The sequence below is a fragment of the Macaca fascicularis genome, chromosome 10, assembly GCF_037993035.2.
Source record: "Macaca fascicularis isolate 582-1 chromosome 10, T2T-MFA8v1.1".
Taxonomy (NCBI): Eukaryota; Metazoa; Chordata; class Mammalia; order Primates; family Cercopithecidae; genus Macaca; species Macaca fascicularis.
Genome location: NC_088384.1, coordinates 28865861 through 28882568, shown reverse-complemented (window position 1 = coordinate 28882568; position 16708 = coordinate 28865861). Strand labels below are relative to the sequence as shown.

The 16708-nt window shown below is 46.8% G+C and overlaps 1 protein-coding gene across 1 annotated transcript; it reads left to right on the top strand.

Moving 5' to 3' along the window:
- The first annotated feature begins 40 nt into the window (after positions 1-40).
- SNRPD3 (small nuclear ribonucleoprotein D3 polypeptide) lies at positions 41-16708 on the top strand. The gene is made up of 4 exons (XM_045364416.2): positions 41-129; positions 1722-1865; positions 12835-13027; positions 16488-16708. Exons 2-4 carry the CDS (start codon positions 1740-1742, stop codon positions 16547-16549), a joined length of 381 nt encoding a protein of 126 aa, XP_045220351.1. The 5' UTR covers positions 41-129; positions 1722-1739; the 3' UTR covers positions 16550-16708.

Here is a 16708-nt window from a genome sequence, read left to right as displayed (position 1 = left end):
GGGCCCTGCGCGCAGCATTTTGGGAACGAGTGGAATTCTGGGAGCTGGGCCCGCCATTCTCTTGATTCACGCCTTCGCCGTAGCGGCTTTCGCCGTGCACCGAAGAGAAGGAAAAGTAGGCCAGAACCGGTGAGGCTGGGGACGGGCGAGGGGAGGTCGAGGTGCCTGTGAGGGGCCGGGGGCTGGAGAAAGACTCAATGCATGAACTCTGCGGGATTCGGGGAGGGAAGAAAGCGGGAAGTTTGGACCACCCAAACATCAGCGTCGCCTCACTAGCGCCTGGAAGTAAGTTCATTAGCTGCTCCCTCAATGTGCATGCTTCTTACATTCTGTATCTCTCCAGGTGAGTGTTTTTCAAAGTTTCCAGGCAGTAATCTTGAAGTTATTTCCTATGAGTTTTTTGAATCTTGAAGTCAAATCCTATGAGGGTTTTTTTTTTTTTTTTTTTTAAAGTAGAGACGGTTTCACCATGTTACCCTGGCTGGTCTCGAACTCCTGGGCTCAAGGGATCCACCGGCTTCGTCCTTCAAAAGTGTTGGGACTACGGGCGTGAGCCATCGCGCCCAGCCGGTCATTTTTTAAAAAGTTCTTTGCATGTCTGCCCCCAGCTCCCTTTCAGGCAGTGGTCCCGTCATGCTTTCCACACTGTTGCAGCAGTTTTAACTGTTGCAGAAATTTTAACAAGTTTCTCTGCTTCTAAACCTTACGTTAGATCCATTTTGTAAATAAATGCTGCTACCTTTTCATTGTGTCATTCTTTACCTATAATTTTGCAGTGGTTCCCCACTATCTTCAGCATAAAATCTAGGCTCCTAAGGCTGAAAGCCAGGGATCCTCACCAAAGGAGCCTGTCTTTTCAACCTCATGTTCTCCTGTCTTAGGTGCACTTAGGTTCCAACTTTGAGTCGTCGCTCATGTCAATAAAAAGTTCACTACTTGATGCTTTTAATTAGGTCAAGTCAGGTGCTTTCCCTTATTTTCCTCCATGACGGGCATTTCCTGCATATAGCACGTTGTCACTTCGATATTTTCTCAATATCCTTGATGGTAAAGTAAGGGAAGGGTTAAAGAGCTGCATTAAAAGTACAGTCTCCTCTCCTAGATATGCATGGTCCTTAGGTCTGTATCTGCTCCTTCCGTAGGGTAGCCACCAGCTACATGTAGCTGTTGAGCACTTGGAATATGGCCACTGGGATTGAGGGACTGGGTTTTTTATTTTAATTCTATTGTGTTTTAGTTAAGTTTAATTTAAATAGCTACATGTGGACATGAGCTACTGTATTGGACAGCTCAGGCCTGTGTTATGATTCTCAAAATATAATAATCTACAATTAAGGGTTGACAAATAACAGTGCAACAGATTAACATTCCAATCCCCCTCCCCTACACACACAGTATTCGCTAATGGTCCTTTAGCTGAAGATTAAGGGACATAGGGTAGCAGGGACACATGGTCGATGGGAGATGCTCTCTTTTCATTCCTATTTTTACTTCTGTCCACCCCACCATTCCTCCTCACCCGACATCTTGCACATATTTGCCAGATAGTTTCCTCCAAGCCAGGAGCTGAGCTTTCTTTTTTCTTTTTCTTTGATAGAAAATGCAGCTTTGGCGTTTTTGCTAAGTTTTATGGAGTGCCAGGCCTTGAAGGAGGCATGACGTGTGCCGCATGCCTTCTCAGACTCTGAAAGATGAACTGACTGTTGTCTCTTTCACTGTAGAGCTCTCTTCCTGCCAAGATGTCTATTGGTGTGCCAATTAAAGTGCTGCACGAGGCCGAGGGCCACATTGTGACATGTGAGACGAACACCGGTGAGGTATATCGGGGGAAGCTCATTGAAGCAGAGGACAACATGAACTGCCAGGTATTCTGCTTTGCATGTGAGGCTGTGTGGGAGGAATGGCCCTGTGTCTTGAAGGACAGAAAGGTGTGGGTTGGGGGTCTTCTGTAAATTGTTCTCATTCAGCAATGATTTCCTGAGTGCCTAACACATACCAGTCAGGTGCTGTTATAGGCTCTGGGGATGTGGGCATGAACAAAACACATAGTCTTGAGGCAGAAAAGCCATTTGGAGATTTGGAATATTTTACTTCGCCTTTTTTGTTTTTTCCATCCCCAAATTTGGGGACCTGTTTGGGAGAAGTTCCTTCAGTAGAATCCTTCAGGTTCAGAGCCATTATCCATTTGCCTCCACTTGCTTTGCAGTTAGGAGAATCTTCTCACATACTGTGTTTGTTTCCCTTTTCTCTTGGAGGAGGAGTCTCATTTGATTATTGCAACTACCTTGTGAGGTAAGCAGGTTTGGTGGTAGTCTTGTCATCCATAAAATAGGGAGAATGAGATTAAAGGACTCATCACTCTGATAGTAAATAATGGAGTAGTTTCTTGATACGGTGTCCTTCTCATGGCGCAGCTTTGCCTTTTGCATAGTCATCTGAATTTTTATAGCATTGTTTTTCAGTTGTATCTTCACACTTTCTTTGTTCTTTAAACCATTGGTTAAGAACTTGGACTTGGGAGTCAGAGAGAGATGTGGGTTTGATTCCTAATTATATGACCTTAGATGTATTAATCACTCAGTTTTCTCATCTGTAAAACGGGAGTGTTATTATTTTGGGTTCTTTGATGTAGATGCCAAGACAGAATTATGCAAGGTATTTATTGGGGGAAATGACAATAAAGGATAAAGGAACAAGGAAACAGTAGTAGGCAGGGAAATTTTCAGTCCGTGATGCTGGTCTGACTGGTGAAACGAGAGGGGAAAGAAGGAGGATTGAGCAGGAAGAACCTTAGACTACAGTGTAGTTTTGAGGAAGTCTCAGCAAGGCAGTGATTGCTCATTAGAAGAGTCTAACATGGGGCAGAAATGGGCAGACTGGCACCCCTGGTGTGTTCATTCCATTGGCTGGCAGCCTGGGGAGACAGCCTCTCTCCCCAAGTTGAATGCCATGGTGGACTGCAAAGATGGAGATTGTCGGCTGCCTTCACTCCTCATAGCCTGTTTTCTTTTGGAGGGAGATCTGAGCAGCACACCCTTAAGACTGCCACAGGGATAATATCCACACCCCCAGGACTTTTACAAAGATCAGATGAGCTATATGTGTGCAATAGCTGCTCGGTGCCTCACATACTGTAAGTGTTCAACGTATGGTGTTTACTGCTTTTTTCCAGATGAGAAGGTCAGAGAGGTAAAGCGTCTTACACCACGGTCAGGTATCCTGACCATCTATTGGTTTGCGCCATTCATTTATTTGTGATTTTTCTGTAGCTTTGAGCGTCTATCATCTTCCTGCGAGGTTGACAAGCTTGGTCAGTTCCCTGGATGCAGAGAAGTAGACCTCTGGTGACTCAGGTTTATTGCATCATTGTCAATAGATCAGTTTATCTATTGACAGTAGATAGGTTTATCATCTCTCTTTCATATATCCAGACCTCTGGCTTAAGGCATGCTCATCCACTTTAAGGTACTTTAATTTGGTAAGGAGAATGCAGGACTTGGGTTAGTGAATCTTAATGGGTTTGTCATCTAGCTATATGTATTTGGACAACCTGCTGGGTTTCCAGGGCCTTTGTCATCCCATCCATAACATGAAGGTGTCTAACCAGATAACCTCGGTGGCCATTCAGAGATGCAGTCCACGTGACACAAAGTGCACAGAACTTGGAGTCAGACAGACCTGGAATCAGCTTGCAGCCTGCCACCTAGGGTGACTTGGGGTGAGCTTTGGACCTCCTTCGTCCTCTGGTCCCTCTTCTAAGTCAGGGATAAAAATAGCTCCTTGGCTTCAGAAGGAACCATAGTGCGGAAGAAATGAGTAGATGCATGTCACATGCCTGACCAATGGTGGGGGGGCAGCCACCTGCCTCCCTGCTTGTATTTGTATGCTAGTGCTGCCAATAACAAAGTTTCACAGATTGGGCAGCTTAGACAACACAAATTTGTTTTCTCCTAGATCTGAAGGCTGGAAGTCTGAGATCAAGGTGTTGGCAAGGCTGATTTCTTCTGAGGGATGTGAAGGAAGGATCTGTTCCAGGCCTCTCTCCTTACTTATAGATGGCTCTCTTCTCCCTGTGTCTTCACTTGGTCTTCACTCTGTAGTGTTTCTGTCTAGATCTCTTCTTATAAGGATACCAGGCATGTAGAAATAGGGCCCACTCTAATGACTTTTCTTAACATAAAGTTTTTTTTTAAATAAAGTTTTTTTTTTTTTTTTTTTTTTTTTTGAGATGGAGCCTTGCTCTGTCGCCCAGGCTGGAGTGCAGTGGCGCGATCTTGGCTCACTGCAACCTCCGCCTTCCAGGTTCAAGCGATTCTCCTGCCTCAGCCTCCCAAGTAGCTGAGACTACAGGCACCTGCCACCATGTCAGCTAATTTTTGTATTTTTAGTAGAGACGGGTTTCACCATATTGGCCAGGCTGGTCTCGAACTCCTGACCTTGTAGTCCACTTGTCTCAGCCTCCCAAAGTGCTGGGACTACAGATGTGAGCCACCATGCCCGGCTTGCCTTTTTTTTTTTTTTTTTTTTTTTTGTGAGACAGAGTCTCACTCTGTTGTCCAGGCTGGAGTGCAGTGGCACAATCTCAACTCACTGCAACCTCTGCCTCCCGGGTTCAAGCAGTTCTCATGCCTCAGCCTCCCAAGTAGCTGGGACTATGCCCGGCTAATTTTTTGTATTTTTAGTAGAGATAGGGTTTCTCTGTGTTGCCCAAGCTGGTCTCGAACTCCTGAGCTCAGGCAATCCACCCGCCTCAACCTCCCAAGTGCTAGGATTACAGGCGTGAGCCACTGCGCCCAGCCCTTTTTTTTTTTTTTCTTTTCTTTTGAGACAGAATCTTGCTCTGTCGTCCAGGCAGGAGTGCAGTGGCACGATCTCAGTGCACTACAACCTCCACCTTCCTGGGTTCAAGCAATTCTCTTGCCTCAGCCTCCCAAGTAGCTGGGATTACAGGCATGGGCTGCCATACCCCACTAATTTTAATATTTTTTTGTATTTTTAATACAGACGGAGTCTCATCATGTTGCCCAGGCTGGTCTCTAACTCCTGAGCTCAGGCAGTCTGCCCACCTTGGCCTCCCAAAGTGCTAGGATTACAGGCGTGAGCCACTGCACCCAGCCTTTTTTCTTTTCTTTTCTTTTCTTTTCTTTTCTTTTCTTTTCTTCTTTTTCTTTTTCTTCTTTGGAGATTAAGCCTTGGCTCTGTTGACCAGGCTGGGGTGCAGTGGTTTGATCATAACTCATGGCAGCCTTGCACTTCTGGGCTCAAGAGATCTATTCACTTCAGCCCTCTAAGTATCCAGGGCTACCAATGTGCACCACCACACCTAGCTAATTTTTAAATTTCTTTGTAGAGATGGAGTCTTGATATGTTTTTCAGGCCGGTTTCAAACTCCTGGCCACAAGGATCCTCCTGCCTTGGTCTCTCACACTGCTGGAATTACAGGCATGAGCCACCACATCTGGCCTGTAAAGATTTTTTGTCTCTAAATATGATCACATTCTGAGGTGCTGGGTATTAGGACTTCAACAATGGATTTTTTTAGCCCATAACAGGATGTAGAGGCTTCACTGGATCTACCAAAACCTAGGCACATTGAATAAGAGCCAGCAGACTGTGGTGTAGCTAAAGCTGGCAGTGGATGAACACTGAGCACAGTTTAGTTTGTTCAGCATATCTCAGGCTGTGAGACTTATGGCTCCTGCAGTGCCCCGTACTGTCTGTCCTTCCCAGATCCAATCATTCTGCCTTTTGGGAATGAGAACATCCTCTTAGCACTTTCCCTTGCTTCTTCAATAACATTTTCTGTTATAAAAGTGGAGTGGGACCAAATGTGGTGGCTACTCCTATAATCCCAATACTTTGAGAAGCTGAGGCAGGAGGATCACTTGAGCCCAGGAATTCAAGATCAACCTGGGCAACATGACAAGACCTTGTCTCTAACATAACATAACATAACATAACATAACATAACATAAATAACATACATAACATAACATGACATATAAAATAAAAAATAAAATAAAATAAGGGTGTGGTGGCACACGCCTGTAGTCCGAGCCATTCAGGTGGAGGCTGAGGTGGGAGGATTACTTGAGCCCAGGATGTCAAGGCTGCAGTGAGCTATGATGGTGCCACTGTACTCCAGCCTGGGCGACGGAGTGAGACCTGGTCTCACACACACACACACACACACACAAACGCACACCACAAAGATTTGGAAAAGATAAATAGAGGATCTCACTTTGTTGCTCAGGCTAGTCTTGCACTCCTGGACTTAAGCCATCCTCCCACCTTGGCCTCCTAAAGTATTGGAATTACAGGCCTGAGCCACACCTGCCCTGTTTTGGGGTTTTAGTATTTACTTTTTATTCTATCCCCTTTCAGAAATAGTTAGACCCTGTCTCTTCCAAAAAGCAAAAAAGGTTTAAAAATTATCTGGATGTGGGGCCGGGCGCGGTGGCTCACGCCTGTAATCCCAGCACTTTGGGAGGCCAAGGCGGGCGGATCACAAGGTCAGGAGATCGAGACCATCCTGGCTAACACAGTGAAACCTCGTCTCTATTAAAAAAAAATACAAAAAAAGGAGCCAGGTGTGGTGGTGGGCACCTGTAGTCCCAACTAATCGTGCCACTGCACTCCAGCCTGGGTGACAGAGTGAGACTCTGTCTCCAAAAATAATAAATAAACAAATAAATAATCTGGATGTGATGGCTTATGCCTATAGTCCAGCTAGTCCATAGACTGAGGCAAAAAGGATCACTTGAGTCCACCCAGCAGTTCAGGCTGCAGTAAGCTCTGGTTGCACCACTGCACTCCAGCCCGGGTGACAGAGCAAGACCCTATCTCTAAAAAAATTTATGTCAGGATAAAAGTAGATATTTAGATCATGGTGCAGGTAAGCTGGGGTAGAACATAAAATGAAGCCAAGCAGTCAGTATCCAGAAATGTAAACCTGAATCCCTGTACATTGAATCAAGTTACATTCCAGTGTAAGCTTAAGCAGGGAAGATCATCAGTTCCAAAAAGCGTAGCGTTCTTTTTTGTTTTTGTTTTTGAGATGGACTGTTGCCCAGGCTGGAGTGCAGTGGTGCAATCTCAGCTGACTGCAAGCTCTGCCTCCCAGGTTGATGCCATTGTCCTGCCTCTGCCCCCTGAGTAGCTGGGACTACAGGTGCCCGCCACCACGTCCGGCTAATTTTTTTTTTTTTGATTTTTTTAGTAGAGACAGGGTTTCACTGTGTTAGCCAGGATGGTCTCAATCTCCTGACCTCGTGATCCACCCACCTCGGCATCCCAAAGTGCTGGGATTACAGGTGTGAGCCACCGTGCCCGGCCAGTGTTCTTAAGTTAAAATAGCAATCGTGTGGATTTCCCTGGCAGTCAGATACAGGAGACACTATTACATGATATCCTCGACAACATCCCTGTACAAAATACACTGTCTTTTATGGTCCCTCAAGTAGTTTTAAGGTATCCTGTTATCTTAGCAATGTTTTTGACATTTGAAAATGTAAAATATGGCCAGGCGTATTGGCTCATGCCTGTAACCCCAGCACTTTGGGAGGCTGGGCCAGGAGGATCACTTGAGCCCAAGAGTTCGGGACCAGCCTGGGCAACATAGTGAGACCCTGTCTCATATATATAATTTTTTTTTTTTTAAGGAAGAAAAGGAAATATGTAATATGAAACTCAGGATGAGGTCCCTGAAATGGTCATAGGGTGTGCATCTGAGGTTAAGCTGGGAAGGCAGGGAGCTTTTGTTCTCCTCGTTCCAACAAGCTGCAAGCCAAGCACTGGTCACCAGTGCTGCAGGATATGGCATGTCTGTCAAAATACTGTTGGCGTAAGTGAGAAAAATAACAAGACTCCAAAATATGTCCCCAATTTTATAAAAATGGAACCAAATTATAAATGATACAAGCAAATACAGAGAGTAATGGTCAAACCCATTTCACTACATTCAATGTGACTTAATTCTTAGAAGTTTTTTTTTTTTTTTTTTTTTTTTGAGACGGAGTTTCGCTCTGTCGCCCGGGCTGGAGTGCAGTGGCCGGATCTCAGCTCACTGCAAGCTCCGCCTCCCGGGTTTACGCCATTCTCCTGCCTCAGCCTCCCGAATAGCTGGGACTACAGGCGCCCGCCACCTTGCCCGGCTAGTTTTTTTTTGTATTTTTTTTTTTTAGTAGAGACGGGGTTTCACCGTGTTAGCCAGGATGGTCTCGATCTCCTGACCTCGTGATCCGCCCGCCTCGGCCTCCCAGAGTGCTGGGATTACAGGCTTGAGCCACCGCGCCCGGCCAATTCTTAGAAGTTTTGATGGGCGAATGTGGTGCAGAACTCTGCACAGGCAGACGTTGTGCTTTTGGGGCTTTGACATGACCACCCAATCGCTGATGGGACTGTTTGAAATCTGTTTTCTTGGCTGTGGCATAATAGCCGTCTTTGGAAAAATGGTCTCTGTATGGAATATAGTATTGTGTCACTGTATAAAAATGAGAACCCGAAAGAAGCTCTCACATGATTGGATCAGAAAATTGCCCATAACTATTGCTAGGAAAGTTTTTGAAATCTCTGAATTCAATGTGGTTGAATTTCTTTAGACACCTAGCCCTCTAGGTTGAAGGAAAACCAGTTTTTTAAACTTATCATATACTTTTCTCCCTGTACTGTTTGTGAGTGGATTGCATTCATCATACTCCTCTACCCCATAATACTTTTGTATTTCCTAAGAACAAAGATAGGTAGATGGCATCGGTTGGTATTCCTATTATAGCAGTGGCAACCAAGTGCCTCTGCCTTTGTTTATGTGTGAAATTGTCCTAAAGAATGCATTTCTGGTGTATTGACATGCCTGAGACACCCCAACGCACCTTCACAGTCCTGGAGCTAACTTTCTCCATCTTGGCCCTAGGTATCTAAGAAAGTCCCATCGCTTTGTGCTACAAAAATTCTCTCTCTCTCTCCCACTCAGGATGTCATTTCAGTTGAGTACCTGGCTTATACCATCTGTGTTTCATTGTGGCTGTTGAGGAAAGTTGATTAAACTGGGTTTTCCTGCCTGGATTTGATTAAGATCTGGTTCATTCAAAAGTTGCTGCCTTTGGCTTCTCATACAAACACAGCTCAGGCTTATTAGCAAGCTCTAGCAGGCGTGTGTGTCGTTAGACTGTGGGGGTTTTTTTTTTTTTTTGAGACGGAGTCTCGCTCTGTCGCCCAGGCTGGAGTGCAGTGGCGCGATCTCGGCTCACTGCAAGCTCCGCCTCCCGGGTTCACGCCATTCTCCTGCCTCAGCCTCCCGAGTAGCTGGGACTACAGGCGCCCACAACCGCGCCCGGCTTATTTTTTGTAATTTTTAGTAGAGACGGGGTTTCACCGTGGTCTTGATCTCCTGACCTTGTGATCCGCCCGCCTCGGCCTCCCAAAGTGCTGGGATTACAGGCGTGAGCCACCGCGCCTGGCCGACTGTGGGGTTTTGTCCACAGCAAGCTGTTCTCAGCCATTGCTGCAGGGAAAGCGAGAGCAGTAGTGAGCCTGATTGTTAGGGTTAAAATAGGAGTCAGATGACACTGGACTCTCCTGCTTCAGCCAGGACATAGTTCATTTATGGAAATGCCTAGATTAAGTCTTGTTGGACTTATGCAACGGCTTCTGTCAGGAAAGGAGTGAGATGTGCCCCTATGTGCTGGAGGGAGTATGGCTTAGCAGTGGCACAACTCCCAAAACACATTTTAACTGTCAATCAGATTTAGCATTTACTGAGTCTCTATTGTGTGTTAGGCAATAGAGACAGCATTTAGACATACTTTAGCTTGTTTACTTTGGTTTGTTTGTTTGTTTGTTTTTTGACAGGGTCTTACTCTGTTGCCCAGGCTGGAATGCAGTATTGTAATCATAGCTCACTGTACCCTTGAACTCCTGGGCTCCAGCCATCCTCCCACCTCAGCCTCCCAAGTAGCTGGGACTGCAGGCATGCACCACCACACCTGGCTAATTGTTAAAAATTTTTGTAGAGATGGGTTCTTGCTATGTTTCCCAGGCTGGTCTCAAACTCCTGACCTCAAGCAGTCCTCCCACCTTGGCCTCCGAAAGTGCTGGGATTACAGGCATGAACCATTGCGCCTGGCCTAGTTTACTTTTTAACAATTTCAGGAGGTGTGATCAGATGCAGTGGTTAAGAGTGTGAGTTAGACAGAACTGGGTTCAAACTCCAGCCAGGCCATGTAAGCATGGTGTGACCTCAAGCAGGAGAATAGGGGGAAAGGGCATGGATTTCTGGGGACAGATCTGCCTCTGAATGGCTATGTCACTTCATCTCTTTACCTTGTAGGATTTTGTGGGGTGACATGAGCTGCTGTGGGGAAATCACCTGGGCCAGCACTTGATGTCTAATAAGTGTTCAGTAAATGTTGGCTTTGTCGTCTTGTATTTTCCTCAGCTTTGTAGGTGAGGGAACGGAGGCTCAGAGAAGCCTGGAGATGTATCTGGGGTTACACTTCTGACAAATGGCAGAGCTGGATCTCACCTATAGGTCTTTAGGTCTATTTTACAGAGTCATGAGTGTGGCACAGTCTCCAAAACACCTGTTTTTTTTTTTTTTTTTTGAGACGGAGTCTCACTCTGTTGCCCAGGCTGGAATACAGTGGTGTGATCTTAGCTCACTGCAACCTGTACCTCCTGGGTTCAAGTGATTTTCTCCTGCCTCAGCCTCCCAAGTAGGTGTTTGCCACCATACCGAGCTAATTTTTGTATTTTTAGTAGAGATGGGGTTTCACCATGTTTGCCAGACTGGTCTCAAACTCCTGACCTCAGGTGATCCACCCACCTTGGCCTCCCAAAGTGCTGGGATTATAGGCATGAACCCCCGCACCCAGCCCCAAAACACATTTCAATTGTCAGCAGATTCAGGTGAGCCTGAGTTGTATCCAGTTTCTCTCTTGGGTAGTCTAACCATACCTGGTGTTCATTTGTGGCACTAGAGGTTATGGTATTCTTCAGGGGAAGAAAAGGATTGGTAAGGACTTGGGAACTGGATGAAAATTTGATAACAGGCTGGGAGTGAGGAGCCTAGAGCAGAAGATTTATGGGAAACTGGAGCCCTGGTGCCTCTGAAGGTAGAACAGGGATAGTGGGTGGAAGCTCTAGAAACCATTCCTCTAGAAACTGCTCATATACCACAGGGGTGGCCCCAGAGCATAGTTATGTTTGTTTGCTTTTTGAGAGAATCTTGCTCTGTGGCCCAGGCTGGGGTGCAGTGGCTCCATCACAGTTCCCTGCAGCCTCAACCTCCCAGAACCAAGTGATCCTTTCACCTCAGCTTCCCGAGTAGCTGGACTACAGGCACGTGCCACCACACCCAGCTAATTTTTGTACAGATGAGGTCTCACTGTGTTGCCCAGGCTGGTCTCAAAACTCCTGGGCTCAAGTGATCCTCCCACCTTGACCTCCCAAAGTGTTGATATTACAGACATGAGCCACCACACCCGGCCCATAGTTGTTCTTTTCTCGCTGAGTGTTCAAGCAGAGGCTGGGTGGCCTGTTAGCACTTGAGGAAAAGAATGAATGAGTATAAGATGGCATCTAGCTAGACAGAAATCTGGGAGACAGCCCATCTCTCTACAACATGGGCTGACCCATTCTGAATAAATTATAGTCCTCTCCCTTTAGAAGGTTTATACAGTGAGCTGCTTTTTCTGTAAACGTGGTACTTGTTGAGGTTGATGCTGGCAGATTGGTATCACCCTCCCATGCCAAGCTGGTCTCACCTTCAGGCTCCTCATTTGTCCATCCTACCGTCTATCCTTGTTGACACATTTATCTTTCCTAAGTGCTGCCTTAACCCTATTGATCTTTCCTCTATTGACAAACTTGACTCTTATCTGAAGTAATGACCCTGTCCAGTGCCTGCTCTTTTCCTTGTGCAAGCTGTTGCCTCATACCCCTCCAGTAATTTCAGGCCCTTTGTGTAGGCCCTGTGGTACCACCTCCATTTCTCAGTCCCTAGTCACCCAAGCTATAGGGTTCTGTCTCACATTCTAGAGTATGCACTCTGGAGGGTCAGAACCACATCTGGTATATACTCGTGACCTTCATGATGCCTTTGAAATCTGAGTGCCAGGCAATGCAGGGGAAGACAGTTTGGACCAGCAGTTTGAAGCTGTTTTAGTTAGAGTTTAGCACCTTCAAGAGCTCTTCACATCTTTGCTGCACAGCCAGGGCTCTGAAGCTAGGCCAACTGGTTCGAATCTGGAGTTCCCTGCATTTCTGCTGTTTGACCTTGGATAACTGCTTTGGTTTTTTTAACCTGTAAAAATGGGAGCACTCGGCTGGGCACAGTGGCTCACGCCTGTAATCCTAACACTTTGGGAGGCCGAGGCGGGCAGATCACCTGAGGTCAGGAGTTCGAGACGAGCCTGACCAACCTGTTGAAACCCGCCTCTACTAAAAATACAAAATTAGCCGGACATGGTGACGCATGCCTGTAATCCCAGCTACTCGGGAGGCTGAAGCAAGAGAATCGCTTGAACCTGGGAGGCAGAGGTTGTAGTGAGCCGAGACCGCGTCATTGCACTCCAACCTGGGCAACAAGAGCGAAACTCCATCTCAAAAAAAATGGGAGCGCTCATACCCACGCTGGAGGTGTTGTGAGAACTGTTTAGGTAAAGTGCTCAGTGCAGTCCCTAGTGTACATAGTTAGTACTGATGATTGCTGTGTAATTCACCAGCTTTCTCACAATGTCAGTCTGCTTTTCTGGACTTCCGCCTCCCACCAGTCAAGGCCCTCCCCACCACTGGTGCTGTTGACTGTTAATTGATTAGCCACTGATTTCCTTCTAGATGTCCAACATCACAGTCACATACAGAGATGGCCGAGTGGCACAGCTGGAGCAGGTATACATCCGTGGCAGCAAAATCCGCTTTCTGATTTTGCCTGACATGCTGAAGAATGCACCAATGTTAAAGAGCATGAAAAATAAAAACCAAGGCTCAGGGGCTGGCCGAGGAAAAGCTGCTATTCTCAAGGCCCAAGGTAGGTGCTCTTCATGCACAGGTTTTAAAATACAGGTTTGTCTTGTGTCTTGTAGAAAGGGGCCCTCTTACTGCCTGGGAACAGAGAGGGCTTGACCTCTGCTCTCTCCACATCCACTGCCACCCCTTCCCCTTGCAGCATGGAGAGATCCTGTGGGGCCATGAGGCTTTGCCTGGCCTTCTCTGTCTTGCTGCATCTGGAATACTGTCTTAAGTGAAAGGGTTGATGAATCTCCTATAATAAATTTCTAGGAGGACCTTTTTTTATTTTATTTTTTTGAGACAGAGTCTTGCTTTATCACCCAGGCTGGAGTGTGGTGGCGTGATCTCAGCTCACTGCAGCTTCTGCCTCCCAGGTTCAAGCAGTTCTCCTGCCTCCGCCTTTGAAGTAGCTGAGATTACAGGTGTGCACTGCCATGCCCAGCTAATTATTTTTAATTTATTTTATTTATTTATTTTTGTATTTTTAGTAGAGATGGGATTTCACCATGTTGGTCAGGCTGGTCTCGAACTCCTGACCTCACATGGTCTACCTGCCTCAGCCTCCTAAAGGGCTGGGATTACCAGTGTGAACCACCACACCCAGAGAGGCCCTTCTTTCTAGAAGTTCTGTGTGAGAGGTGTGGGACAGCTTGCCCTCGTCTAGTTTGCCGAGCACACAATCCGGAGCACATGAGCTGACTCGTGGAGTGTGACAGCCGCATTTCCTAGCAAAACTGGGTCTTATGGATGGACACCCTGCATGTAGTTAGGGAGATCTGATAGTGGAGCTCCGTTTTCAGAAATAAAGCCGCCTTTTAGTACATTCCAAAAGTGGGACTGTCCTTTTCCCATTCCGCTAGTCTGGCCTTGCTTCTTGGTTAGCCTAATTTGGTTTTATATTAGGTTCATGAAAAGTTCTGTCATGTTGATTAGATTAGGCCACAAAGTAATTTCGGCCCTTGGAAACTGTCTTAGTGTTGATAAAAAAGGTTTGCAGCCAGGGAAGGCATTGGTATCTGTAGCTGCTATACATGTTTTATGTATGTGGGAGGAAAAAAGTCAAACTGTGTTTTTCCTCTCCTCTCACAACACAACCATCAACAAAGAAGACTTCTGTGACCAAGCAAGCAGTCAGTTCCACAGTAGACACCAGCTGGGTGTCCTTCAGTTCTGACACTGTCTACCTGGAGATAGCCTGAAAAACCACAGGTTGAGGGCTCAGTCCCACAAGACTGCGCCTGCACCCCCCACTATTATTCATAAGCACAGGCCTCCAGAACATCTGAATAGCTTCAGTCAGGGTTCTCACTTCTCCCTCCTTGGGTTCGATTAATTGCTGGAGTAGCTCACACAATTCGGGAATCACATACTTAAGTTTACTGGTTTATAACAAAGGATATTTTATAGGCTACAAGTAAACAGCCACATGAAGAGATGCATAGGGTGAGATCTGGAAGGGTCCCAAGCACAAGAGCTTCTATCCCCATGGAGTTTCTTCCCGGCACATGGATGAGTTCTTGTTCACCTTCCTGTCAGGCTACGCGTGGTCAGCTGTCCTGAAGCTCCCCTAACCCTGTCCTCTTGGGCCTTTTATGGAGACTTCATTGGATTGACATGGTTAAAGGATGGACAACCATGTGGAAATGCCATTAGACAAAAAGGGTGTGATCTAATACGAAGAGACAGGGTGGGGAGACCCCGCAAGGCCTGTCCAGACTCTTTTTGGCCTCTCTGTGCAGCATCTGTTCCTCCAGGGTATAGGGCAGGAGCTTTCTCTGGGGTGAGGTCTTATGACCCACACTCAGATTAGGGTCTGGCCTTGGGCAGGTGAAAGGGGTGCAGGAGAAATTTCAAGAGAGAGATTCTGTCCCCCGAGTCCTGCTTCTGAGGCCTAAAGTGCCCCAACGTTGTAACAAAAGACTATCACGAGGACTATAGGAGTTATGAGCCGGGAACCATGGATGAGAGCTCGAGTTTAAAGATAAAATAGTGTGAGGGGCCGGGCACAGTGGCTCATGCCTGTAATCCCAGCATTTGGGAGGCTGAGGTGGGCAGATCACGAAGTCAGAAGTTTGAGACCAGCCTGGCCAACACAGTGAAACCCTGTCTTTACTAAAAATACAAAAATTAGCCGGGCGTGGTGGTGGGTCCCAGTAGTCCCAGCTACTCGGGAGGCTGAGGCAGGAGAATCGCTTGAACCCGGGAGGTGGAGGTGGCAGTGAGGCAAGATTATGCTAGTGCACTCCAGCCTGAGTGACAGAGCTAGACTCCATCTCAAAAAAAAAAAAAAAAAAATTTTATCTGTCCTTCAAACCCTGGCTTCTCCTAGAACCCCTGGGTTACAGAGGAGAACAACAGTCTTATCATGCTGTTGATATGGAGAGTGTTTTCTTTTTGCTACTGTGAATTTTTTTTTTTTTTTTTGAGACTCAGTCTCCATCGCCCAGGCTGCAGTGCGGTGGCTCGATCTCAGCTCACTGAGACCTCTTCCGACTCCTAGGTTCAAGTGATTCTCTTGCCTCAGCCTCCCAGGTAACTGGGATTACAGGCGCATACCACCACGTGCAGCTAATTTTTGTGTGTTCAGTAGAGATGGGGTTTTGCCAGGTTGGCCAGTCTGGTCTCGAACTTCTGACCTCAAGTGATCTGCCTGCCTTGGCCTCGCAAAGTCCTGGGGTTACAGACGTGAGCCACTGTACCTAGCCTGAAATAATTCTTTTCTCAGAAAAAAATACAAAAAATAACCCTTCTCCCAGATCTAACACATGTTAACACTTAAGTATATTTGTTTCAGAATTGAAAAAATGAATTCAGTACATCTATGTTTTTTAGCTCAGCCAAGGCCAGCCCCAGGGATTTCTCTTCTGTAGCTCTCAGACCACCTTCTTTGCCCTCAGCATGCTACCTCCCAGCCTCTTGGAGAGAGCAGTGTGGGACTGGAAGGCAAGAGTGTGGTACTACCTCCTGCTCTGATGCCAGTCCCCAGCCCCTGCCCCTCTGCCTCCATCCCCGCTCTGAAATGCAGTGGCTGTCAGCCGGGTGTGGTGGCTCACATCTGTAATCCTGACACTTTGGGAGGCCGAGGTGGGCGTATCACCTGAGGTCAGGAGTTCGATAGCAGCCTGGCCAACATGGTGAAACCCTGTCTCTACTAAAAATACAGGAAATTAGCTAGGTGTTGTGGCTCACGCCTGTAGTCCCCAGCTACTCAGGAGGCTGAGACACAAGAATCACCTGATCCTGGGAGGTAGAGGTTTCAGTGAGCCAAGATCATGCCACTGCACTCCAGCCTGGGCGACAGAGTGGGAGTCTGTCTCAAAAAGGCGGGGGGTGTCGGAAATGCCATGGCCAGGGTGATGTTGGACCAGGTAACCCTTCAGAACCCTTCTAACTGGTGTCCTAGGCCCTGGCTACTCTGTGCTATGAGCATTCACTGACCACACTGACCTGGCCTCCTGTTTTCTCTTCTTCCCTTTCAGTGGCTGCAAGAGGAAGAGGACGTGGAATGGGACGTGGAAACATCTTTCAAAAACGAAGATAATTTTCTCCGCTGAACAGACCTTTGCCCTTTTTTCTTTTAGGTTATCTGAGTTCACTGGAGGGTGGGTGCTTGTGTATATGTCCTAGGTATCTTTTGACATTTTTCTCTTTAGATCAGGGGAAATGTTGAAGCTAAATAAATCTGGGGGGTTTTTTGTTC